The sequence below is a fragment of the Bacillus rossius genome, chromosome 2 (assembly GCF_032445375.1).
Source record: "Bacillus rossius redtenbacheri isolate Brsri chromosome 2, Brsri_v3, whole genome shotgun sequence".
In the NCBI taxonomy this organism is placed as follows: domain Eukaryota; kingdom Metazoa; phylum Arthropoda; class Insecta; order Phasmatodea; family Bacillidae; genus Bacillus; species Bacillus rossius.
The window spans coordinates 51,134,750-51,162,573 of record NC_086331.1 but is presented as its reverse complement, the minus strand read 5'-3'; the positions used below and the strand labels follow the sequence as shown (position 1 = coordinate 51,162,573).

The 27,824-nt window shown below is 38.5% G+C and overlaps 1 protein-coding gene across 4 annotated transcripts in view; it reads left to right on the top strand.

Annotated features, from left to right (window-relative positions):
* LOC134529281 (zinc finger protein rotund-like) overlaps positions 1 to 27,824 on the top strand; it is a 368,803-nt gene that overhangs the window by 322,915 nt on the left and 18,064 nt on the right. For all 4 annotated transcript variants that reach the window (XM_063363185.1, XM_063363184.1, XM_063363186.1 and 1 more), the window contains one exon: positions 514 to 591. In XM_063363185.1, coding sequence (XP_063219255.1) covers positions 514 to 591 — 78 coding nt within the window. The remainder of the gene's footprint in view (positions 1 to 513; positions 592 to 27,824) is intronic.

Genomic DNA, 27,824 nt, shown 5'->3' with positions numbered 1-27,824 from the left:
CTTTTTCATGTTCATTTATGTGAGGTTATGCTACCCTATGTATAATTTATTTTAATTATAAATTGAATACACTACATTATTATTAAATAGATCATTCAAATAATTTAATTTGAATTAATATTATCATATTTCTTGATTTCCATTATTAATTAAAATTTATCTCATTATTTTACTAAATTAAATTATTTTTTTACACATGTTTTTAATAATATAGAATACTAAGCATTTATTTAAACAATTTTTGTTACAATAAATTATAAAATAGTTCATTGTCTTAAATTATAAAGAATAACTTCAAACGGGTGTACATAAGTACACACACCTTTTTTTCTTTTAATTTGTTTGTAAGTCGTCATTTATTTCGGGACAGTTTATTAATTGTACGCAGCAGTGATTCCGAAAGGAATTCGATATTCACCTGATGTGAAATGTTCCTGTCGGTGAATGCTTGCGTGTATGAACCAGATTCATTGGAGGATAGACTGTATGCTTGCGTGTGCTCCTGTGTTCCAGGTTCGCGGTCGCAAGAAAGGCAGTACCAACAAGAACAGAGATGGCATGTGGACGGGCGTCGATCACAACAACCCTGAGGTTAGTTCTCCACGAAAAACCATACATTTATAACAGTATATTGGTTATAAAAATTACACGAATATATATATACACGATAAGTATGAATTAGACCCACAATCTTCGGCTATAGATACCTATATCATGGAAAAATAAAATCAAAACATATTCGTAAACACATACGACTAATGATCTAAATGTATTTGTCATGGCTCTAGAATACACCTTTGAAGTTGAAACTGAAAAAAATGTTTGTTGTAAATAATAAAATAAGTATATAAGATAAAGCACCGAGAGCCTGCCTTTTTTTTAGAACATTTCAGCAATCGTCGCAAAACTTGTCGTTGTAGCAAAAAAAAAAATGATTTCATTGAAATAATTGGGGGCAACAACACGTCAGAATTATGAATGGAAAATATGTAGTGTATGGAAAAATTCGCTGGTTCAATGACCTCTGGGATAGACTCCACAATCCTGTAAATACTCGGACAATACTTGCTGCTTACGTGAGCTATGCCTCGAAAGGATTTCCTGTAATTCGATACTTCTTTGGTCGAAGATTTTCCATTGGCTCAGAATCCTCTGCATGTTATAAGTATGTGCCATTGCAGAAACAGTTCAAATGTGTATTTGAAGTTTAGCCTGATGCGAAATGAACCTGCGAAATTTCCCGGTCTCTAAAAATACTGCGGGCGCCAGGAGCTCCCGGCGGCAGGCCGCCATGTTGGCGAACCGACGCGACGGCCCACTACGGCCGCCGGGTCAATTGACCCAAGAGGAGCCCACTGGAGACCCGGTCACGTGCTTTCCGGTCCCTGCCCTCTACCATATCCTCGGACTACTTGCCAGTTGCCAGCCTTCCCGCCTACCCGTGTGGTGTCTGTTTGGAAAACATTCAAGTAGTTATGTTTCCATGTTTCGTTTCCAAACTGTCTTTTTGTAAGAGTGGAAACTGCTGAAACGCGTTATATTTGGGCACGAAACACCCGGTACAGATTCTTGAAAGCACTCAGTGCACTTGCATTACACCCTTGTTTTCATTTCCCAGCAATATAATATTATAGTTACCACTAAAGTCTCACAGTAACCCTTTGCACAATGAGAAACCTGAGCACCAGTTCACGGCCTTGCGCTTATGATCTACACCGCACTAGAAACACCGACGCGCGTTGAGTTTATGATCCCGCCTCGCCAACACAAATTCAACCCTGGCTTAAACCACGCTCTATGCAACCTCAAGAATTAAACTGCTTCAAGGGTCGACGTCAAGCCCACCAAGTCGGTAGGGTAAGTCTGTACGATGTCTCATCAAAAACGTAACAAAAAGTGCCAAGCTGAGTAGTATGGCGTTCGATAACGGAAAGGCAGAGGGAGAATTTTGAGCGCCCCACTCCTAACTCTCGGGAAGGCGTCGGTGAAGCGACGCTACAATGCTGCATAGTTTGTTGCACCGCTGACTCACCGCGACACACTCGTCCTGTTGACCGCCGCTCCTTGTGGACACAGCCGCTGGAAACAAGGCAACAAACATCAGATTTAAAATGTTATTTTATAAAAACGCTATTGATGGTTTACACTGTATGTCATAGTGAAAAAAAAACAAAAACAAACAAATAATTGTGACTGCATCAGTCGGTTTTTGCCTGGATGACAGGAGCAGATGTCAGTTCCCGAAACGTCGCAACTTTCTTGTCTTAAGAAGCATACCGTGTTTATGCTATGCTGTCGTTGCTGTGTTCACAGAATATCTGTATTATTTTATCGCTGTTGTTTGATTGTGTTGTCTTATTTATCGGTTTAGTATAATTGTTGGGTTCGTCTGTTTGACGTTGTGTTGTCAAATGTTTCAGATTGTCTGTATGTACTGAACTTGTGGCAAATGTTTCCTCGTTGTCAGCCCACCGGGTTCGTCTGTGCTGTGAAATTGTTCTAATTCCTTCTATGTAATTTTCTGTGCTGTCTTTGAATTTAAAATTTGACATCAGCTGATTTTGGCTTGTTTTCTGGGTGTTTGTGTATTCTTCTTTCTTTGTCTGTTCTTCGGGGTTTTTTCTATGACACAGTGTAAACCAGCAATGTCGTTTGTCCAAAATACTGTTTTAAAATAGTCTTTTTCATTTCAAGAATCATTAAAATAACTAAAAACAACTTATGGCGTCTCTCAACTGCACATTTCGAAGACATGGTGGTTTTTAGTGTAGTGTTGCGCACTTTTTTTTAGTTTTGTCGTTCAAGTGAATTATTGAAAATTTGTTTTTATAGTTGAAGTGAATTTTTGAAGTGAGAAGTTTCACTTCTAACGCGCCTGGCAGTCACGAACGTTTTTCTAGTTGCAAATCTTTATTATAATATATAGTAGTTCGAAATTGGGATTACAGAAGCGTCACTTAGCTGTAAAAACACCACAAATGTACTTTTAGCGAGTGACCCTCAATAGAGCCACGATTAATTCACGTATTTATTTGGTAACAAAGTAGGCTTGAAGCACATATACATCTGCTTCACGTAAACGATTGGACTACAGTGCTCTTAACGCGCCCTTGACTCCAAAGGTTGTGTGACCTTGTTATCAACAAATGAGCATTCGAAAAAAAATTGATAATGTGTAGGCAAGTTGAGTAGGTCCTGGAGAGAAATGAATCCGTGAAATAATCGTTGCTCTAAATAAGTGCATGCATTATTTAACAAATAGGAAACATACTACATAATTCATAATATATCTAGTACCAAAGTAAACAAAATTAATACGATATACTTGTATTGTGGAACATTTATGGTAATTAAATAATGAGGTGAAAGTGAGTAGTATTATTATGTAGGTCCGGGTACAGGGTGGATTGTCAGATTCGTGAACTTTGACCTCTGAGTCACCGCCACCATCTAGGATTACTTAATTTCCAGTCGCCATATTGGATTACGTCATTTTAGTCTGCCGTATTGTGTTACATCATCTCTGTTCGCCATATTGAATTGCATCATCACCTTTGACCTCTGCTGTCACCACCGCTATCTTGGATTACATCACTAGGATGATCACTATGAGGATTCAGAGTTTGGTTTTTCTCATTACTGTTATACTACCGCCATTTGGGATTTAATTTGATCATTCTCTCCCATTCCACTTAATGCAGAAGCCATCTTGGATTAAATAATAACTTTAGTCCTATGATGTCACCACCGCCATCTTGGATTATATAATCACTTTTTGACTATGACATCACCACCGTCATCATGGAATACATCATCCTCTACTTTGACGTATGACATCACCACCGCCATCTTGGATTATCGTTCTACAAAACCACTGCCGACACCTTGGCTTTTCATTTTCTCATACTCTCTCATTTTACTTACACAGCCACAATCTTTGATTATACAGTCATTGGCCATTCCTTTAACTTTTATATGTACCTATATATTGTTTTCTAAATGTTTGATAACCTCACATTTGTATAATGTGTGTGATACATCCGTGCACTTTAGCAGAGAATAAGAGAAACAACGATGGATGTCGAACGAATGTAAGGTAATTACACATTTGGAAAAAAATTAATAAAAACAATAAAAGTTAAAGGCATAGCCAAATACTGTATAATCAAAAATGGTGGCTGTGTAAGTAAAATGAGAGAGTATGAGAAAGTGAAAAGCCAAGGTGTCAGCAGTGGTTTTGTAGGTCAAAGATAATTCAAGATGGCGGTGTGATGTCATAGGTCGAAGGTGAGTATTATGTATTCCATGATGACGGTGGTGATATCATAGGCCAAAAGTGATGATATAATCCAAGATGGCTGTAGTGACAAAATTGATTATTTAACAAAAATGGTGACTGCATAAGTGGAATAGGAGAGCACGATAAATTTAAATCCAAAATAATGTTTATATAACAATAATGAGAAAATCCGAACCTAATACTCAAGCCGCTTCAATCGTCAGTGATGACATAATCCATGATAGCGATATTGACGCCAAAGGTCAAAGGTTACGATGCAATCCAAATTGGATACTGGAAATAGTATCCAAGATGGCGGCCGCAAATTATGTAATCCAATATGCCCCTCGGAAATGCTGTAATCTTCATGGCTGTAGAAAATGATGTAATCAACTTTGGCGGCCGGAAATGACGTAATCTAAGATGGGGAGGGGGCATCAGAGGTCAGTGGTTGCAACATTGACGTCATTGATCAAAGGTCACGAATCCAAAATCCGACTCCCAGCTTCCCTGTACCCGGACTTAAATAATCATACTACTGACTGCAATAAACAAACGTTAAGGACAAACCCGAACCCTAAAAGTTTCTATAAACACTGCAGCTTAGTCGTTATGTTTTTTGTAAGAAATTTATACGTAAACCTCAGTAATTTTTAGTATAACCACGGACATTCTTTAGGAGACCAACTGCGTCCTTATTGGACGTGCCAAGTGGAGAAAGAGGTCTCTCACCGTTTATATCCAATAAATAGAGACCTGCGAATCCGCGTTATTATTTGTGGATAGGCTATAATGTATGTCGTCATACGTTTGAATGGATTTTCATTGAGTTATGGGTAGGGGCATGCAGATTTCGCGAAAAGATTTCGAGACTAGCTGAAAGTTAAAACACTGTAGCATTGTCTGTGTTTCGTGATTGGGTGAGTTTCTTTGAGGTACACGTATTTCGTAACAACACCAATCACGATAATCCAGTGCGGAAGCAAACGTGTCCTGAGTGGCTCGGTCAAATAAGGCAACGACTTCTCTCGTAGACGGCCGCCAATCACAAGGAAGAAACCACAGGTGCGGGTATACCTTGTTGCACTCTAATAAGTGTTCAGATCTTTTCGCGAAAAATGCATGCCCCTAGTTATGGGTAGTGGCCGGAAAAATTCACAGATTCATTTCGCGGTATGCTAGAATCCAAACCTTCATATTGCGTCTATGATTGGCTCACAGTTTAGCTGAAAGACTTTGAACCAATGAAAAACCTTCAACCAACGAAATATCGAATTGGAAGCATCCCAGTTGACAGGTCTCACAAGTCAGTAGCCAATGATCATGTGGCATTTGCCCGAGTATGTAGGGGCTCGTAGTGTCTATCCTAGAGGTCACTGAAACCCCGAATTTTTCCAGTTCCTAGTCTTGGGTGTTTTGACACGTCCCGTAGAACTGTAAACCAATAAGAAATTTCATTTTAATTATAATTTTGTGTAATTATGGACACGTATGTGGCGCCTAACCTGCAGCCAAAATAATAAAATATATATGCAAATGAGTGTTAAATATTAATGAAGCCTGCTTGAGTAGGTCCTAAAATGTTTTGGTAATTCTTATTGTAATGCAACAACGAAAATTTTAATGCGTTTTAAATGAAGCTGTTGCAATATCATTTGATTTACTGGATGTTAAATTTTTGTTCCCCTGCTTGAAAAGAACCAACTAAATTGTAAGCAATTACTTTCGAGATAAGATTTTAGACAGTGGTGTGTCTCGCAAAGAGATAATATTGTAAAGCACTCGATGATTTTAGATAAGCCGCGCCACCGTGCGTACACACAGACAGTATAAAACTGCAACAGTAGCCTATAAACTTAATTTCCGGCATTTGTCTGCTTAAGACTTAAGCGTTTTGCGGCACTGTATCCTGGCCATGAGTTCAAAACCAACCTCTCAGCATGACTCCAGTTTGCGAGCACCGACATGACTCTCAAGTAGCTCGGACCTCGCTATAATCTTGGAGGACATATCGCCTTAAGGCTGGGTGTCTCGTGCTATTTTTTTTTTATTTTCTCGTCATCACTATTAGTTAAAGGCCATTTCTGTAAATTTAACACTATACTTCTCTTGTATCTGTTGTTCTGTCACAAAGATTTTATACATATATTTACAAAGTGTGATATAATGATAGTAAAAATTCATGCAGGTGATAACAAACACTTGCGCGGCCTTTTGGATCCATTATTTAACAGTTAGTAAATATCTGTTGAAAATATTATTGACGCAACAACAAATGCAAGACAGGCATAGTGTCAAATTTACAAAAAATAGCACTTAACTAATAGTAATAACGAGAAAATTAAAATATAAACATGGTATGTGAGACCCCAACTTAAAGCCATGTGGATAGCCGTGGGAAGTAAAACACTAACCATTACTCCACTTAGCGGTATCGTTTACAAACAGGATAGCTTTCACATTCCTGTAACACTCGCTTGCTAACTGGTCAGCTGTTCATTGGACGCCGTAAGTCACATTGTTGTTCAGGGCGGCTACGTTGGAGTCCGGAAAACAAGCCCAGAATGTTTCTCGTTTGCTCCGATTAATGTGGGGCGTGTCAAACTACCATGCACCTGCACAATTGGCGTTACTTTGTGGTTCCAGTATAGATTGCAACGGCATGTACATTTAAAAGACACTTGTCACTGGATAACGATTAATTCGACACGCACTTAATTACTAGAAGCGAATGACAAACGACCAAATCACGTGCGACCCGACGAGGTGAAGTGTGGCTGTAGCCCCTAACACATGACACCATCTTGATTTTGCACACGTTTGTGGAGTCTAATCGCTTGCCAGAAACAAATGTGAATTTATTAGTAGAGACCTGCAAAATTCGCGGTTTCGATGGCCTTCAGGATAGACTGCACATACCCCTGTACACTCGGGAAAATAATGCAAGTTAATTGGCTGCCGACTTGTAAGTCGTTTCAGCTGGTTTGTCTATGATTCGATCCTTCTTTGGTTGAGGGTTTATAACTGGTTGAGATTCGTACAGATGAACAGTAAGCCAATAGCAAAATTATATAAGAGGTATATGTGTTTGAATTCTAGCCTATCACCGAATTAATCCGCGAATTTTGCAGGTCTCTATTTATTAGGTATCAACAATTACTGAGGGTACACGCATAGCAATAAATAAGCGTCAATAGTTTTAATGTTCACCCTGCTAGTCAAATGTGACGCGAAAATATTCTGGGTCTGTAATTTCGTGTTTTCCTATACCGGGTTAAGTAACTCTTTTAAAGTTATTTTCTGTGTATTTGTTAGCCGGCTAATTTGCTTGGCGAATTATTTGCAAGTAGCATTTTTTTATCTCGTTCTCATTGGGGGGGCTGGGATATACCGTTGGCTGAACTTTAAAGTTTTCCTTATATTCCAGCTATTTCTTCTTATCCCATGCCAGATTCTTTGTAACATCTCTTCCTTTCAGCAGAAGTACACATCATTAATTCGCCCTACTGCTAACTGGTTGTCTCTGGATCACTGACCCATTACAAACATATATACTTAAACTTTGCTTTATGATAAAGAAAGCTAACCTAAGATATTTTATAGATGTTAAGCCAATTATTTTTTTTTGTTTTTGTTTTTAGGGTGTTTGTGTTGAAAATTTCTAAAGTATAAGTTAATTTGCAATGCAGTTTTATGGAGCCAGGTGAAAAACACTTTACTGGAAAAATTGAATAAAATATGTTACTTTCCTTAGTACAGCTCAACTAATATGTATTAAATGAAATAAACTAACAGGTTTGCAGCATTCCCTAAACAAACTAAATAATCTAAAGTCTGAACTTCCAGGATCAGGGTTGGTAAAGTATCTTCGGAAGTTCTTTCATAAGCACAGCTGTTTTTTTTTCCAGAAGTATTTTGAAGCCTTCATCCAATGGCAAAAAATTAACATTAGAATGAGCTTGTTATTATTTAAAAAATTAGGTAAAAATAGTTTTAAAATTTTGGGAATGTCTTACTATTTTTGTGGAAAGAAATAGTTTTGAAGTAACGTAGTTATTTGAAAACTAATCATGGGGGGTATGTTCTGGTAAATCTGCGTTCTCGTTGGCCAATTCAAGCGTAAAATTAATGTCAGTCGCTGGTCAAAGACGATAAGCAGAACTGATGGTATTTTGCAAAATTATTTTTTACGATGTTAATTCTTGTAATTTTTTTCGCCAAGTTAGTTTGCATGATAAATCATTGTATCCCAGTATTCTGGTTGTTATATGAAAATATTCATCGTGATGTATTTATAATCAAGACAATCACTTATTGGCTACAGCACAGCAGCTCAGTTTTCGTTGAGTCAGTACAGAGCTACACTAGTTTACATCTAACTATCGCCGATCAGAGCCGGCAACGAAAGAAAAGTTGCAAACACAAGAAAGTGTGTTGGAGAGACTTATTAACTGTCAGATTTATCGGTTATAAATCATTAATTTCACAGGCACACAAATGGCATTGGAGCTAAACAAACGACAAAATATTCCCGCGTTAAATCACCATCTCTAGTTATGGGCGCACGAAAACACATTACAAAGCTAGCGCCAATGTCAGTTTTCAATTACGGCCGGTGAAGACACATTCCGCTTAAAGTAGATCTTATGTAGGGGTCCTGAAAATGATCGTTTGAACGTGAACGAACTGCATCAGTGTTTCAGTGATCTAGAACACGGAAAAGACTTATTGGCATCTTGTCATCGCCCATTAATAAAAAGCAGTGATATCGGAAAATAAAAGTGTATTTACTTGTGTACACGCGTCAGAAGTTATATTTATTGTTTGATTTTAAACGCTGAACTATTTTTAATTTATTCTAACAAATATTAATTAAATAAGTACTTAATATTCAATATTAATATAAACATAGGTATGAAATTAATTATTTAATTTATTAAAATAATCGAGATGAATTTTAATAAATAATGCGAATCAATTAATATTATTAATTTTTATTCATATTTATTAGTTTGAATTATTTATTAAATAATAATGTAGTAATTTATAATTAAAATAAATTATACATACGGAAATGTAACCTCACTTATGTAAATTCACTTGAAAATGTACTTGAAAAACTTTATAAACACAATTTCTAACACTAATATTCACTATTAATATATATTTTTTTAATTATATTTACCAGGATTCAATATCAATCACCTAATTTCTGAACTCAACTCACACTTAGTTCAGCACCAGCCGCTATAAATCGCTACAGAAGCAGCTACGTCGACTATCGAATCATTCTATTTGCAGAGCGAAAGTTTAAACTAGGTATATAACACAACGACTCCGATAAAAACTAAAAAGACTTAAAAAAATACATAACTTCGGCTTGAACTTGATTTTGGACAAAGAATTTTATTAGAATACCCACCTTGTTCAAAGTAATAAAAATGGTTAATACTTTATAGTGTCCACATACGTTAGATTACCATAAATTATTAAGTACTAAAGGATATTTATACTAGCATTAAGTTATATATTTATTGCCTATGCAAATCATGTAAATTTATTTCCTAACAAACGTAATTAATCTAATATTACTTTAAGTAAAAATAGAGGATATAGGCCTACATAGTATGAAATAATCAGTTCAATTTACTGATTTATGTATTTAATAATAATTATAATAATAAAATTTATTCATTAAATATTTGCTTAAAGTACTATTTGTATAATTCAGTATTCTGTACATTAAACATTTTAAAAAAACTAACCATTGCCGAGTTTATAACCACGTTCCTTCAGCTAAATAACCGCGTACTATAATAACTGCGTTAGGAAGCCTGACAGAAGATTGCAAGGAGAATATGTATTATAATTGTTGTAATACCACTATCCCTAGGCTTTTTAAAAATTGAAATGGTTCTTTAGTTTGACTATTTAAGTTTACCAAATATATTTCAAGGTAGTTTTACTATCATATTGTTTCATTTGGCTCACTAATACGTTTGGTATGTCCCAAAATTTGTATTACAGTGACTATATAGGGGTTTATGTTAAAACACGTGGATCCGGTATCTTCCTGTGTAAATTTCGTTGCATGGTGCGCGTGCATCGTAAAAATTCAATCTCATCATTTTTTTTGTAACGCGCCCAATGAATTATAACTTCAAATATCTGAACGATTCCTCTACTACAATGAGGTATGTCCCTGCTAGGTGTTTAATCCTTGTAATTAGTGCTGTCTGCGAAGAGGCCGTTGCCTTATTTGACCGGATGAATTTGGGACGCGTTTACTTCCGCAAATAATAGCTGTGTTTAGCGAAACAGAAACAATACTACTACTACTACTACGCGACCACCTCCCACCATCCTTTGAAAAACGCTGTGTATGTACCTACTTTACTTACCAGGCTACAATCTACAAAACCTGCATATTCGTCCATAAAAAGTGTACCTACTGTCCATTGGCTACTGTTTGTATAAGACGCTCTGGTAACATTTCGCGATATGCTAAAATCCAGTCCTTTGGACTGCGTCTGTAATTGGGCCATATTAGGATGTGGAGAACTCTGAGCCAATGGGAAATCTTCGACCACAAATGTGACAAATCACATTCACTCCAGTCGAGATATGCTCACGTTAGCAGCCAATAAGTAAGTGAGATTTGCCCGAGTATTCATCAGAGTACTGGGGAGTCAGTCTGCCATAGAGGTCACTGAACCAGAGAATTTTTCCAGACCCTACTAATCAATTTAGAGAAAATTAAAAAAGCACATATATTTTAAGATCAACCTGGTAGTAAAACCTACATTGAAACCGTACGCTTACCCATAAATGGGGACTGGATCCGCACATGATCATTCGCTACAAACTTGTGATACCTGTCAACTGGGATGCTTCCAATTGGATACTTCTTTGGTTTAAGGTTTTTTTTTGATCGGCTCAAAATCCTCCAGGTAAACTGTGAGCCATTCACAGAAGCAGTATGAGGGTAAATGTGTTTGAATTCTAGCATAACGCAAAATGGACCCGCGAATTTTTCCGGTCTTTACCCATCAGTATACACATGTGTTCCTACTTCGCGGGAAATTTTACTGCTTGCTTGGTTTCGAAACACTGTGTTCACATTTGCAACTTCGTTTTATTGGCCGTGACCGGCGAAGGAAGCTCACGTCACACTTTACAGGACTAATCAGAATGCGGTTGTCGTGCTACTTGAATGTTTTCTGATCCGCCTCGAAATAGCTGCGCGCTGTTGAAATTATTCTGCCAGTTAGAGGAGCAAGAAAGAGCTGCGGTGTTTTTTTTTTGAGTAAGTTTCGCGAAACGCAACTGTGTTGAGTTGCCTGTCTTGGCTGGAGTTGTTAACTCGCTGCTGCTGGCGTCCCTCCCCCTCCGTGCAGCTCCCCACCTTATCGCATTCCTCCCTCTCTTCCTACCACGTGGGTATCCCCCACTCCTCCACTCCCCTCTGATGATCCACCTCCCGACATTACCTCCCTTTCGCGACCTTGACAGCCGCCGAGGTATCAGGCGACCGCGGTCGTACGCTCGTACCTGCTTCCCAGCAACAGCTCGGAATTCCTTCGCGCAGCCTGCTCTGAGCTAATGCTGCAGCGAGGAGAACATCCCCACTTCATTCAGGGGCAGCTCCAGGATGATTTCTCGGGAGGGGCTATCATAAAAATTAAATTAAGCTTTTGCGCAGGTATGAAAGTGTAAAGTATGCAAGTGTGAAAGTACGCAAGTGTACAAGTGTCCAAGCATGCAGGTGTGAAAGTATATTGCCACATTTCTACCTCCACCCCATAGAGTAAGTAAAGGGAGAGGCGCCACTCCCATAGTAATGATCGTTTGCTTAAATTTGTAAACAAAACCCTTGCGATCATACCATTTCTTTGCAACTTGACAACGAAAAAATTACAGCCAGATACAACCTGAGAAAGGTTTAGCGCGTGATAGTTGGCACATTTGTAGTCACCATATTTTATATTTTTTCGATAAAGGATACAGATATTGTGAAATTGCTTTATGTAAGTCCTTATAATGGGACGTTAATCTATTTCCGCAAAAGAAAAAAAATTCCTTGGTTCAAGGTGGATTTGATCCCGCGAACATCAGGCCGGAGAACACTCGATTCGTTACGCCTTTAACCGCACGACCACCATTTTATTTTAGGAATTATGCTACAAGAGTGTGTAATTATACAATATTTTTCTGCACTAGTAAAGTTCAACTTATATAGCTAGATTGAAACTGATGATCGTTTAGTAATGAATTTTAATTCTGTTTATTATATTTATTTTCCACTATTATATTTTTTTTTAATTTTCAAATTCAAAAACTACATAAGTAGCTAGCAGATAAAATGGAGAACGACAGGCCATTGTCCTCTAATTTTCGTTTTCGGCAATATGCCACGCAGCATATAGTTTTAAGTGACATTTTAAAAATATAATCTTTCACTTTCAAATCCCATTATTACCACGAGACAATACAAAGATGGCCGTATGTAATTATAACAACTGGATATGTAATAAACTAAAGAGATCAAAATTTGTAATATATTTTTTTTTCCGATGTTGGTGAAACATGGTATGATCCAATTTTTAAGGATTTAGTTTGTCCTATCTACTGTCACCCCCCTGCTCCACCCTGCCGTCTCCTCCTCTACTGTTTCCCCCACCACGTAGTTGACTATTTCCCTCTTATACCGGGTCACCCTCCCATACCTAACTATTCCCCTCATGTAATCTGAATTTTCGTAACGCTCGAAAATTTTAGCCCCCTCAGCAAAGAAGTTTCATTTCAAAAACATTTTGAGTTAATTTTTATAATTATTTATCTCACCCTAAAACTGAAAACGTGTGTTTTACTTTTTTTTTGTAAATTTCAAAGTAATAGGGCCTACTACCTATTTCTAGTCATTACCAACGTGCGACTTCCGGAAAATTGTCATATATTTTTTTCGTTTCATGGTCCATAAACCCCAAAACTATCGTCAACTCAAAAGTCTATATATAGGTATCATATATAATCGCATTTTTATGGACGCGATAGCTGCCGTAATTTTTCACAAATCACTTCCAAACTGATAAATAAAATCTAGAAGTTTAGAATCTCGGTTGACTTCGTTAATGGGGAAGATGCGACCAAAGGGTTAGAAAATAGAAAAATCGCTGTTACTCCCATAATATAATGATTATCACATCCGATTGAATGTTGTTAACTCATAAGAGTAATACCAAAAACTTTTGTCCTAATAAATTTTTCATACGACCAACCAAAATTTCAAAAGGTGGAAAAAACAAGGGTGGCAGGACAAAAAAATCATAACTACCTTCGTAGACACACCATAGAATCAGTTCGAATTGTTTATTAAGCTTATAACTTTTATCTAAAACTTTTTTTCTGAAACAATTTTTGATAAGAAAAACTATTGCTGCAAGGGGTTTAAAAAATAGGGGTAGAATTAAAAAAAAAAAAAAAGAGCGCGGGTATCTCAGTACATGTGATAGAATTGAAACTTCTTTGGCAATTCAAACCTCGACTCATAAGTATGTCGTAAGTGGTAAAACGGCAGAGAGGGGAAAAGAACGAAGAAAATGGTAGAAATAAATATGAATTAACACAATTATTACACACTTCAAAATAGCTGATCAGGATATCAATAATGATTGATTAGTCAACAATGATTGATTAACAATAAATACTACTCACTGTTAAAATACACCATAAAAAATGTGGTTAGTTTAAATCAAATCTTTGATTGACTATAATAAATAAGGTTTTAATTTTATTTTATATTATGTATAGGCTAGCTGTGAACGAGCATTCTAATAAACTAATTTTGTAGTTCTGCAAATATCTCCTTATCACTGAGTTATAGTGCAAAAGATTCTGTCAGTAGACTACATAGTCATAATGCAATGCATTCATAGCCATTGATAATGTTCTGTCGTCGAATGAATAAGCAATGCAATGAGTAACATGTTCGCCGTTCCGCACGCAAAAACTAAACAGCACGGACCTACCACACGATAATTCTTTACATTTTAACTAAGGACTGGAAAAATTCGCCGTTTCAATTACCTATAGAATAGACTCCACAATCCCTTACATACTCGGGCAAATGTCACATGATCATTGGCTACTGACTTGTGAGTGCTGTCAACTGGGATTCTTCCAATTGGATACTTCTTTGGTTGAATGTTTTTCATTTAACGCGAAATGAATCCGCGAATTTTTACAGTCTCTAATTATAACTTTATTGCAACAATCCAAGCACGGGATTTATTGAAACTTATTTTAACTAGCATATTTTTAGTAGGACTTCGCATATTTACACGCTCGTGGGCTCATAATTATTATATGTGTTGTGATTTAGTTAACCAAATAATAATTCATGACAAATAATTACCCATGTCCAACTAAAGCATGAAAAGCATTATACCAGCATAAATTTTTAGTTACACAGTTAAAACAATACTTATTAAACATTGTTTAACAATACTGATTTACACAAGTAATTTAAATAATACTTACTAGAAAGAACACAATTTTCTTGCTTATATGGCCCGTGGCGATGTACATGACATACAAGCTCAAACCCCCGTTGTTTTGCCCTCTGCTCAAGTACTCCCTTACTACTTAGATGCCAGCAAGTCGGTTGGCGTCAGGCGCAGGCGGGTCCCTACCGCCGCGACACGCCTATCCCTGCAGCATGGCCGGGTTCAACCTGAGCTGTACGCTACCACGTGGAGCCCGCTAAATGCTGCTCCAGCAATCACCCACCGCGCCAATGGCCCTGGAGTAGGGATAGCGCAACGTCCATCCTCAAGAAAGAACCGCGCACATTAAAGTGCGCAAGTGCGCGAGAGCAACAGAGCATAGCGCAAGAGCGAAAGTATGCTGCGTAATCTTCCTTTCCATGCCGTCTCTTCTATCGGTTCCCCCACCACGTATCTAACTATTTCCCCTCATGCGATCGGAATTTTCATACCGCTTGAAAATTGTTACCCCCTTAGCAAAGAAGTCTGCTCCCGTGCTTCGTTTTTAAACTGTATATTTAGGATAGTGAAAATGGATAAAACTTGTGTTTTCAAAATAATTTTTATACATGAAACGCACGGTAAACATTCTTGATAACACTCTAAGTGGGCTTGCATTACACCTTTATCTTAATATCCTCGCCATAAAATGTTATTCACTATGCGACGAGAAGATTGCGCGCCATTTCAGATCATTGTGCTTAGAGGCTATACGGCGCTAGAAACACCAGCGAGCGTGGCACTTATCATCCCTCCTTACTAAAACATATGCACCGCTGACTAGGCGCGCCCCTTAAATACAGCCACGGATACTTTGCGGATTCATTTTACTTCACGCTAGACTCAACATGCATATGTATCATCAAGCCCTTTTAAAATGCTCATCAGTCAATTAAAATGTCACATCCTTTGGAGAGTTACACTTGATTGGGTAACCACTTTTACTTGTTTAATATTGACTCAGGGTACTCAAAGTTGTGACAAGAGTACTGCTGCCCAATCATGTACGAAGCAAATAAATGTATGTAATTTAAGTCTACTTTTATACCTCTTGAAACCTACGAAATAATCGTGGCTCTAGCTACTTATATACACTAGGTAAATAGTAAATAAAAATCAATATTCATATTTTAAACTTAATTATGTTATAACGTTAAAATTTCTGATTACTAAAAAAACTTCAGAGTCAATTTCATTCAATGTGTGCATGTAATTTGTATTACTACAGACACATATCGAGAGACAAATCAGACTTTGTTAGGCCGACACGAACACTGTGTTCTAAGTTTTACCACATTTGTAATACTATTGGGTGTGGTCGGTGAAAAATGTTTGCCACACTTGACTAGGCCAATGATAATGTGGTTATTCTAAATACTATTGCATTCCTATGATTCACCGTAACAATTAGATAGAGGCTAGTGTTTCGATAAATACCTTGAACGAAATGTTTTCGCGAAATACAAGTGTTTGTATCCATTACGTCAATGACTATATACGTCATGCACAACTTTAATTCTAACACTCACTTGTTCGTGTTTGCTACACCTTCGATTGGTTCAAAGTTCGTGGGGCGATCTCTGAGCCAGTAACAAACCTGCGACTTAAGAGGTGCCGAATCTCATGTAACTCACGCGACTCGCTCACAAGTTTATTTATTATATTGTATTATTTTATTTGGTGAAGTCTCTTACCTAACTACGTTGATTTTATACAAAGCTCATGTTAATTTATAACAAAACAAAACTTACTTAACTAATTTACCCTAAATCAAAAAATAACTATGGCAGTGGAAATAAGCCTACAAATACAATAAAAGCTAAATAAAAAATTACTAGCAAGTACAAATAATAATAAAAATTCAAAGCACTTAAGGTGCTTAAAGTGATATTACATAGGCTATGAGATATTAAAAACGAAATTTAATAATTAAATAATTTAATTTACATTAATACAGAAAAATTAATAAAAAATATTTAATAGCCAATACTGCTGACTTCTTCCCAGGCGCGAGTTTTTCATGTTGTTCATTTTACCCACGTGTGCTACTCGTACGTCTATCGGTGGTCATCACTAGGGCACAGAATTGTTACTTAAGGACAGAAGCATCGTCTGGTGGAATGAAGCGGATTTATTTACCTTGGTGGCGGCAATTTTTAAAGCGGGAGAATGTGCTAAGCGTTAACCTGTTGTCCAATCATAGCGCGAGTTCGCTGAAATCAAAGAGAGTGACGTTCAACATCGCTACTGTCCTTACTTATTCTGTGACTAGGGGGCAAGCAGGCATTTTCCGCGAAAATTTAAAACAAAACGCTCATTAGAATGCACAAAGGTATGCCCGCGCCCATCGGTTTCTTCGTTGTAATTGGCGGCCGTCTTTAAAATAAGTCATTGCCTTATTTGGCCAGGCCATTCAGGTCAGTAGACATGTAAGTACCTGAAAGAAGCTCAAAAAATTACGAAACACAGACGATGCTACCGTGTTAATACTAACACCTAGTCTCAAAATATTTTCGCGTTTTCTGTTTGCTTTTCTTCCGGCTCAGCTGCAATTTTTTTTCTTTCGGCATCCGTGTTGCGCGTGATAGTACGGCCAATAATCTGTGATCATCCAAACAAATCGCTTTGGCGTTTTGGCACGGACACAACAGCAATGACGACTTTTCAAAGTCGCGTAGACTGCATGACGTGATTTGGAGAACAACATCCGGCAACAGTGCAATTGTTGTTGACGCTATCGTGCACGTAAATCAATTTGGTTTAGACTATACCAAGGACTAGGCACCGAAACCACGGTTGCGAGCTACATTCTGTTCGGGCTCGCATTCAGGGGGGGGGGGGGGTGCTGGTTCTAATCCTGATTACGGATTTCAAAGGCATCTCAACATGCGCTCTAAAGCTAGTGTGGTTCGTTTATCAAGTCCAGCGGTGAGCAGCTTACGACACGCCTGAACAATCTTTCAACAAATAAATATAATTTCGCGGATTCATTTCTTTTTATGCTAGAATCCAAACACATGTACCTTCATATTGCTACTGTGATTGGCTGACAGTTATTCTAGTAAAAACTCTAGTAAAAACTCTAGTAAAAAACCTTCATCCAAGAAAGTATCGAATCGGAATCATCCCAATTGACAGGTATTACAACACAGTAGCCAATGAGTATGTGGCATTTGCCCGAGTATGTAGGCGATCGTCGAGTCTATCCTAGAGGTCATTGCAATCGCGAATTTTTCCAGTCCCTAATCATAAGTTTAAACGACCGTAACATAGAAAAAGCATTCTTAGAACAGTCATAACTTAGAAAATCACAACTTTTAACTGACATAACATAGTAACACTTAATTAAGAAACACACAACGCTGAACCTCGCCACTAACGAATAAAACTACTTTAACGAGCATGTCTTTAGATTATTAAAGACATACAGCTTATATATGTAATAAGTTATAAAATTATATCTTAGAAACACAGTGCCTAACTACACAACATAGAAACTTTGCAAATAGAAAAGGCGTAAATTACAACTACCATATCTTAGAAACTCACAAATTATATGTGTAATACCTTAGAAATTCATAGCTTTTAAACATGCAACGGCGAACACAACTTAGAAACGTCATAACTTGTGTAGAAATTTTCGAAACAGAATATCTGAAACCTAAAAATTGCACAACTTAGAGCTTTCGTAAGTTAGAAACAAATATTTTAAAACCAATAAATACATAACTTCAAATTTCCACAAGTTAGAAACATTTAACTTAGAGCTATCACAATTTAAAACCAAATAACTTAGAAAGTCCTGTTTTGTTATGGGTTTTAAAGTTATGTATTTCTAAGTTATGACAGCATCCTAACTATGTAAAAAATTTATTTCCATTAATACTCATTGATAACAAAAAAAGTTAAATCGTTTTAAATGTATGCGTTAAGTGTAAGAAATAGTAAAAATAATATTTTCCTGCAAATACGACTTACGGCTAGGGCTCGAAAGATTTCGTTTGTCCACTAATTTCTAGACTATACTCACATTCCATTTCACATTATATATAGGGACACCTGTATTTCGCGAATACATTTCGTGTCAAGGTATGTCACAAAACACTGTAGCTTTTTCTTAGAGTAATGGCGAATCGTGTGCGTGCAGCAGTACGGTATCCACATTCCCATTGGCCCCGTCAAGTGCGGGAAAACACCTCACGCCGACCACAGCCAATAACTACAAGAAAAAAACTACGGTGTTTTACGATGTACCTAGACACGAAATGTATTCGCGAAATACAGGTGTCCCTAATTATATATAGCCAATATCGGTCATTCATTGGCTTCTGGCATTGGTTGGAAGTCTTTGTGTAGGGTGGGGGGGGACAATTTTTGTTACTGCGAAGCCTTTGCGCTTAATGTTTCCAGCTATTGGCTATGGAGTGTGCCATCTAACGGCGACTGTTGCTGGAGTATGGAGGCACGCAGCCAGGGCAGCAGCAGAGCAAGAGAGCAGCAGAGCAGCAGAGCAGGAGAGAAGGCTTGCAACAGCGGCCGCCAGGAAACCGGGCTATCTCCGTCACGAACAAGGCCGTGTGATCGCCGCGGGCCAGGCGCAGCCTCCCGGGGCAAGGATAACCGGCCCATTGCACACCGGCCGCAACAAGTGCGCAAAGATGGCGGTCCGTCGCGGCCATGTTCCACGTTTGATAGGCTTCCACTCATAGTGTCAGAGCCATAGCTATCTCACACAAGGCTGCATTCAACTTGCTTGTTTAGAATGCTGATTGTTCGATAACATGGTCACATTCTTTGGCGAGTTACACGCGATTGTGTAACCAATTCATCCCATTGTTTATAACTAGGGGCATGGTTTTTACGCGATAAGATTTCGAAACCAACTGTGTGGTAAAATACTGTATCATCGTCTGTGTTTCGTGATTGTAGAGACATGCAAAATTCGCGGATTCATTTCGCGATAGGCTAGCATCAAAACAACTATACCTTCGTACCGCTTCTGCGATTGGCCCACATTTTATCCGGGGAACTGTGAGCCAATGGGAAACACTAAACCAAGAATGTGCCAAATTACGGACAGCCTAGTTGAGACGTCTCACGCGTCAGTAGCCAATGAACAGGTGTCATTTCCGCGAGTATTTAAAGGACTGTGGAGTCTATCCTAGAGGTCAATGAATCCGCGAAATTTGCAGATCTCTAACTGATTGGTATGAGCTTCTCTCGGGTACAAGACTACGGCAGGCACACGAATCACATCCATCAAGTGTGAAAGCAAGTGCGTTCTGAATTTCCCGGCCAGTTTGGGCAATGAAATTTCTTGCAAACGGCCGCCAATCAGAAAGAAGAAATATCTGGGGTGAGCATACATTTTTGCAGTCTAATGGCCGTTCATACCTTTTTGAGAAAAAAAAAATACACAACCCTATTTATAACTTGAAACAGGAAAAATTCGCGGATTCATTTCGCATTAAGATAGAATCCAAACACATGTACCTTCATATTGCTTCTGTGGTTGGCTCACAGTTTATCTAAAGGACTTTGAGCCAATGAAAAACCTTCAACTGGAGAAGTATCCAATCGGAAGGCTCCCAGTTGACAGGTCTCACAAATCAGTAGCCAATGATAATGTGGCATTGGCCGATTATGTAGGGGATCGTTGAGTCTATCATAGAGGTCATCGAACACGCGAATTTTCCCAGTCCCCATTTATGGTAAGCACACGTTACTGCACGTTTTACTACCAGGCTTATATAAAATATCTTAAAATATATGCTGACGGTTTTTAAAACTTTTATTTTTTAACCGTTTATTCCAATTTTGTGTCTGTCTTTGCTCTTAACCTCTGTGACACAACGGTAAAACGTAAACACTTATGTGAGAGGACCAGGGTTCAACCTGGTTTCGGCTTTCCATTGTTCCCCGAAAGCCATCCAGGTTGTTTCCTGGGTGGTGTACCTTATAATTAGGAAGGTGCATATGCAATGCCACATTATTTTTAATGAAAAGATTTTGACACGTGTTTAGCTATTGTTAAAAACTCTTTCGCATACGTGTCTACCGTCAGCACACGAATCACAGCAGTTTTGTGCGAAAGCAATCGCGTCCTGAATGCCCAAGCTCATTAAGGCAATGGCTTCCATTGCAGACGGCCGCCAATTACACACAAGAAACCGCTGGTGCGGACATACCTTATTGCAGTCTAAGAACAACAATTTATATTTTTCTGCGAAAAATCCCATCCCCTAATAATAATAAACATATATTTGAAGTAAAAAATATTAACGCGTTGATCCATTTAAAAAAGAAAACTCAATACTCTATAATTCACTTGAACCATAAAACGTAATAATAAAGTAGCTTGCACAGTGGATTTTAACACTAGAATTTCACAATAATTGAAACAAACATAGCGACAAAAAACCTGCTAACAATCTTACACGTATCCGACCCAAATTTTTATTCGTTTTTAAATTACCATCCCCCTCTACACCATAGAGCGACATACTCATGAGCATTGCACTTATCGCTATGCTCTGAGTCATCTCGACTGAAAATAATTTAACTTGATAATGAACCAAAGGAATAAGCTCGTGATGTGTGACGAAGCTCGCCGAACCACGAGGTGAGGTCGCTCCTCAGGGCAGAAGCGGGTCTGGACCTAGACGACCGCACGCATGGTCCCGGGAACCGGTTCCAGCCGGTTTGTGAAGCTGGTCCGCGGACTGGTGTGAAAGTTACCCAGCTGCCCGCCCCTTCCGGCGCTGCGTGGCGCATGCGCTCCAGCGCGGACTTTGCAAGGCCGGCATAGAGCAGTGATTATGTAGACCTGGTTCTTGTCTTCCAGTCATGGCGTGACGCATGCGGTCCTGCGAGGACTTTGCAAGGGTGGTATAGAGCAGAGATGACGTAGACCAGGTCCTTGTCTTCCAGTACTGCGTGGACCTTGCAATGGTAGCATAGAGCAGTGATGACGTAGACCTGTTTTTGTCTCTGGGATGCCAACCCATGTTCTAAAATTTTGTTTATTATTCTTTTTTTATTTGACCTCAGCACAGTGAGGGATCGAGCCCCAACCGCATTTCCGCCATATTATTTAACTAAACTACTCAATCATTCTTTAATTTCACTTAAGAACCGAAATTTACGTTACAATCATATATACTAGCCTTTTGATATAAATAGAGTAAGTGGGCGGTTATTCGCGATGTGGAATTTTTTCGCAAACCGCTGTTAGTTTCTTGGTTCTGGCAGTCGGACCACGAGGCCCACAATGGTTATGGTAGGCTGTATTGCCTGATCTAGCAACAGTTAGGATCGGCATCACTTAGGCGGTATTCTAAGACGTTTTGTTAAGGTAGCGAATAAGCACTGCCATGTTGGGATAAAACTGTAACCTTGTTCGCGGGCCGTATTCCAGAACTTGTCCAATCCAAATCCCTGTAAGGAAACAAATCGGCAACAGTTTTATTAAACGGTGCCCCTTCGCAATACTAGAAACTGGTTTCAACGCATTCTAGCGGACGTTTAGCAACCATCAGTACAATTGTTACGGCAAAAATATTAGAGATAGCAGCACCATCGCACAAATAAAACATTACTAATTTTCTCACGTTCTTTTTAAGTTACGATTTTTTTATTTTAATGAACATTAAAGTGTACAAAATGTATTCAAGGGTAGTTTCGCTATTATAAAGTTTCATTTAACACACCAATACGCGTGGTACGTATCCCGATGATCGTCAAAATGACTATACGAATTAATGGCGCCAGACACGTGTTCACCAACTAGACGAAATCAACGAAAAAGTGAGTCTGCGCATGCGTGCAATTTGAGCACTAAATCGGCAACGGGTAGGACACCAAAATCCGTTTCCTAAAAATAAGGGATTGGCCGTGTCCTATCGTCCACTAAGAATACGGTAAGGGTACAGGTGAGCACATTTAACAGTGTCTTGGAATACCGGCTTTAGATACGATCCTTGTCTCCCCGCGTGACTTACGTCATCGGAACACTGCTTGACAACAGTACTGCCAACCTTGGCCGGTGTAGACAATGATACGTGTGTTTGTTTTAAAATATTTAGGGGCATGTGATATTATCGAAAATATCTTTAACGCGCAATAGGCTGCAATGTGATATGCTCGCGCCAGCTGTTTCTTTCTTGTGAATGGCGGCTGTCTGCACTTGAAGCGATCGCCTTCTGACTGGGCGTATTTTTAACCGACTTAAAAAAAGGAGGAGGTTCTCAATTCGTCTGTATTTTTTTTTATGTTTGTTACCTCAGAACTTTCAACTGGGTGAACCGATTTTGATGATTTTTTTTATATTTGAAAGCTGGTGCTTCCCGTGTGGTCCCATTTCAATTTGTTCCATTTCTTACAATGGGATCCATTAGAAAACCATATAAGTCTTAAATATGCATTAAGTATGTGCGCGACAATGGACGAATAACTCAAAATCACGCCAACCGATTTCGATGATTCTTTTTTTATTGTAAACGATGTACTTCAAGAGTAGTTTGATGAAAGTTTGGTTAGGTTCTGATTATGGGATCCATGACAAAGTAACGGAACTCTTCAATTCTTAGGAGCAAATTAACGATACTCGGCCGAATCTTTTATAGGCTATCCGCATATTTTTGTTACCTACCGTAACGTGGATCAAGCTGAGACGGTTTGCACGTTGCTCTTCTGTCTCTTTGGATAGACGATCGTGTATCACGCTGAGTCGGTGGGCACGTTGCTCCTCCGTCTCATTCGATAGACGATCATTGATCAAGCCGAGACGGTGACTACGTTTTTTCGATATTTTCCCTGTTCAAAACTTTTTCATGTAAAGCCGCATTTTCGAAAGTCTATTTTTGCGCTCTTCGCAAGTCTCTTTTGAAATTGTCCTAGAGGTAGATTTCCTCTGTTGAGATAGGCGTTTCTCCCTGACTTCGTTTGTTTCATTTAAACGGCGCTGTCTCATATGAGCTGCACGTTTAGTAGGTCTACCCATATTCAGACAAATTAGTTAGTGTACTTCAGATTCACTAAAAATAAAAAAATAAACACAAATTTTAACAAAAAAACTGACTTCAAAAAAAACTTTTCCAAAACAATTTAATATGCACAAAAAAGTAAAAAAATAATTGCGTATTATTCTACAACTTAATAATCAACTTACTTTTTCTACTCATCAATATGTAGGTACGATCTATGTGTTTACCACGCAAGAAGGAAGGTATAATGTAGTTAAAATTATTGTTATTTTTGGAGTCGGTGACAGCCAAGGAAACACCACAATAAACCTAGCAATAATAATACGAGAATACTTTAAGAATTTTTTTTTTTTGTAAATTAACTTTTATACGAACGACAAGATACTGTGAGTACTGTGATAGAATACCAATACCTAATTTAACCCATTTACAAATTAACTTTTATACAATATACTGTGACAATATCTGCGACCTTGAAACGACATAAATAACAATACCTAATTAAACCAAACAAACGAACTTTAATACGACACTATGCTGATACATAATGTAGCAAACGGTGATACAAAAATATAGCCAATATTAAACACAAGGACTTACCGGAAAAAGGACGGTGTAGGTATGTGTTGAGTTAGATTTGAAGTGTGACACCGACTCCAAAAATAACAATAATTGTAACTACATTATACCTACCTTCTTGCGTGGTAAACACATAGATCGTAACTACATATTGATGAGTAGAAAAAGTAAGTTGATTATTAACTTGTAGAAGAAAACGCAATTATTTTTTTTTACTTTTTAGTGCATATTAATTTGTTTTGGAATATTTTTGTTGTTGTTAAAATTGGTGTTTATTTAAAGCAAATTGGACGCGACCATTTGGGAGCCAATTCCCAATGAATAGCAGGGGTTCCTCAAGTGTTCACTGCGGCCTGCACGAACCCGCACGACATTGAAGGGACGTACTATGTCCTCACGCCTTCTCGTCGTCGTCAAGAGTGACATGTAAGTCCGTGAGTATTTTCGGAACATGTTTCCCCGAGATCACGCACTCTAAGGCAATCGCCAATACCGCCAGAGTAAGTTTGCAAAAAAAAAAAAAAAAGGAAGTGAAATTCTAGATCAAGCGCGTGTCTCAGATGAGGGTTTTCGTTTGGTCGCCTCGTCGAATGTCAGTTTGAAAACAGCGAGCTCGTTTCGCGCGACCATCCACGTTTCCTGCAAAATTTTCCTGTGGCTTATTTTTCGCGATACCAAGTGGACGTGTGTTTGCCGCGCGAGTTGTTCGTATGTCTTAGTGTGTGTGCAATGTTCATTATAGTTGTGAGGAACGGTTTCGTCTGCTGCAGCCAGTCTCGGCGGTGCATTGGTCATCAACTTTCCAGTTTTCTGTCTCTGCGGCCATAGGTTCGACTTCCACTTCCACTTAGGGTGTGGCCTCGCTTAAGATTAGGATCATTTATGCTGTTTGGATGTAATGTACAATGTTCTTCGTTTACAAAGTGTAATTGGAGGTGTTCTGTACAGTTGCGTAGGAGTGACACATCTCTTTTGTTTTCGTCTCGTCGACAACGCTGCCGTAACTGGCTGACGGACGGACAAATAAACACTGTAAACTTCCGGGAAATTGGGAAAGTTATCGGCCACGGCCTGTTTGAGATACCGTCCCAGCATTTGTATGCGGAGTTGCTTCTAGGAACAATTGCGAAACACAAACCAGGAAGGTTGTGCAGTGATTCAAACCAGCGTCCTCCCGACTGCGAGTTAAAACTTTTATCGCTGCGCTGCTGATAATCAAGAAAATAGCAATACATATAATGTTTTTTTTTTGTATTAATAATGCCTAACCGTATTCATATTGGATTGTAATAATAAAAAACATAATTATTTTACAACTTCAAGTGCAATGCGTAACCAGCCCTTTAAAGAAATGCTGGCTGTTACGTCCTTTGTTCAGTTTTACTTCACGCTCTGGCTAGGGCAGTGAAAAAATTACAAAACTGGTTGCGAGATCAGGCGAATGAAACAACAATTTAATTCAAAATGGCCGCTCGTAAAACTTGGCTGCAAGAGGTTCGATTTATCACGAATTTAACATAATAATTATTCATTTACCATTAGCATTCTATCGTAAATCACGGACGGAATTATTCAATAAACTATCTCGAGCCTCCAAAGGCCGATACAATTCCCTGGGGTCGGCGTTTACTCTTTAGGCCCCAGAACTGGATCAAAACTAGACGTTGCCGTGACCCTTCAACGGCCGGACGCGTCAGTACGCCTTCGAGGCAGTATCGAGACATTTTTCTACTCCGTGGACTGTCCCTCGAGGAGCCTGTTCAGTGATCCAGGGATCACGGTCCACCAACCAGCACTCGTCGAAAAACTTCCACTCCGCCTCCGCGGTCAAATTTCATGTTTGTCATTTGCTTGGATTGTGATGTCAGTGACATACGTGCATTTTTTTACATCGTAATTATTGTTGGTATGGTAGTTTAGAAAGTAGTTTTAAATGTAATGCACGATTGGCCTCCAACTGCAGCTCCCCCATTTGCCAGAAGAAAAGAAAGAGGCGGGTCAGTCGGCCTGGCTCCGGGCTGCTTCTTGTCAAGAGTTCCGCTCGGCCAAGCAGTAGCACTTGGTTTTCATTACTGGATATTTAATTAAATCTTAAATAATAACAAATAGAATAAATGAAATGTACCTATTACAGGTGCTACAGAGGAAAAACAATATTCGTGCGGCAAGTGTTGCCCTGCAAATGTGAATGTTTATTTTTTTCCGTGTTTAATGCATCAGCTTGCTGTCGATCAGTCGTTCGTTTTATGGCATTCCTGAATGTTTTGGGCAGTTTTTCAAACATACATAGCCATACGGAATTTTGATGAGAATAACGGCAAGATCTGCTTCCTGTAAAGTAATAATAATAGGTACTCAAGAGATACGCTAACATCGTGGCTCTTATGAATTTGACTAAATTGCAAATGCACAAAGAAAACCTTACGGTGTTATTGCGAGCGTTATGTAAGATGCCAAATGTTTGTGTATTTCAGTCATAGTACGTACTGAAAACACGAAATCATGTAGTATACAGTTTTGTATTAACCGTTCGTATTAACCGTATGTAGCCTTCGTCTTATTTTTTAAAGAGTATTTTTCAATAAATCAATAAAAATTAGGTTTTCCCAAAACCACAGAAACATAATTTTTCCGAGTATTGGAAAAACCTAATTGTTATTGATTTAATGAAAGTTATAATAAAATAAATAATTGCAAGATGAAGGCTACATACGAAAGGGTAATGCAATAATTTATACCACATGATTGTGTATTTCCTCTACATACTAGGACTGACTTAAAAAATGCTTTTTAGTTAATAAAAACCATAGATTAAGAAAACGTTAAAAGGAAAAATCTTTGATAAACAAGTATATATTGCTACATTATGAATTTATCTGAATCTGTGTGCAAAACTACTAAGTAATTGAGAAAAGTGCCCCGCGGCGCGCAGCAGACACGATGGCCGCGGTAGCCATGCAATGCGTCCTGGAGCGTGTGTTGGCCGAGGCCGGCCATGGTAACGAGATACTGTACAGTTGCGCCTACCTGGCCACACATACAATGTTCAGAGATTCAACATTTCAGAATAGTACGCTGAGGTCGTATTTCGTTTTTAAACTGTGTTTTTAACAGAGTGAGATTCATTAAAACGCGTGTTTTCAGAATAGTGTTTGGACATAAAACGCTCGAGTACTGATTCTTGAAAGCACCCACGTAACTTGCATTACACCTTTATTTTCATTTCTCCGCCATATAATGCTACGGTTACAGCTCACGTCTCATAGTTGGCCTATGCACGACGTGAAGATAGCGCGCCAATCTACAGCCTTGCGCTTAGAGGAGCTATCGCGATAGAAACACGAGCAAAAGTCGCACTTATTATCCCGCCACACTAACTTAGATACACACTTCATTGGTCGTAATAAGAAGAAAACGAAATAACCAACGCCGCGTGTG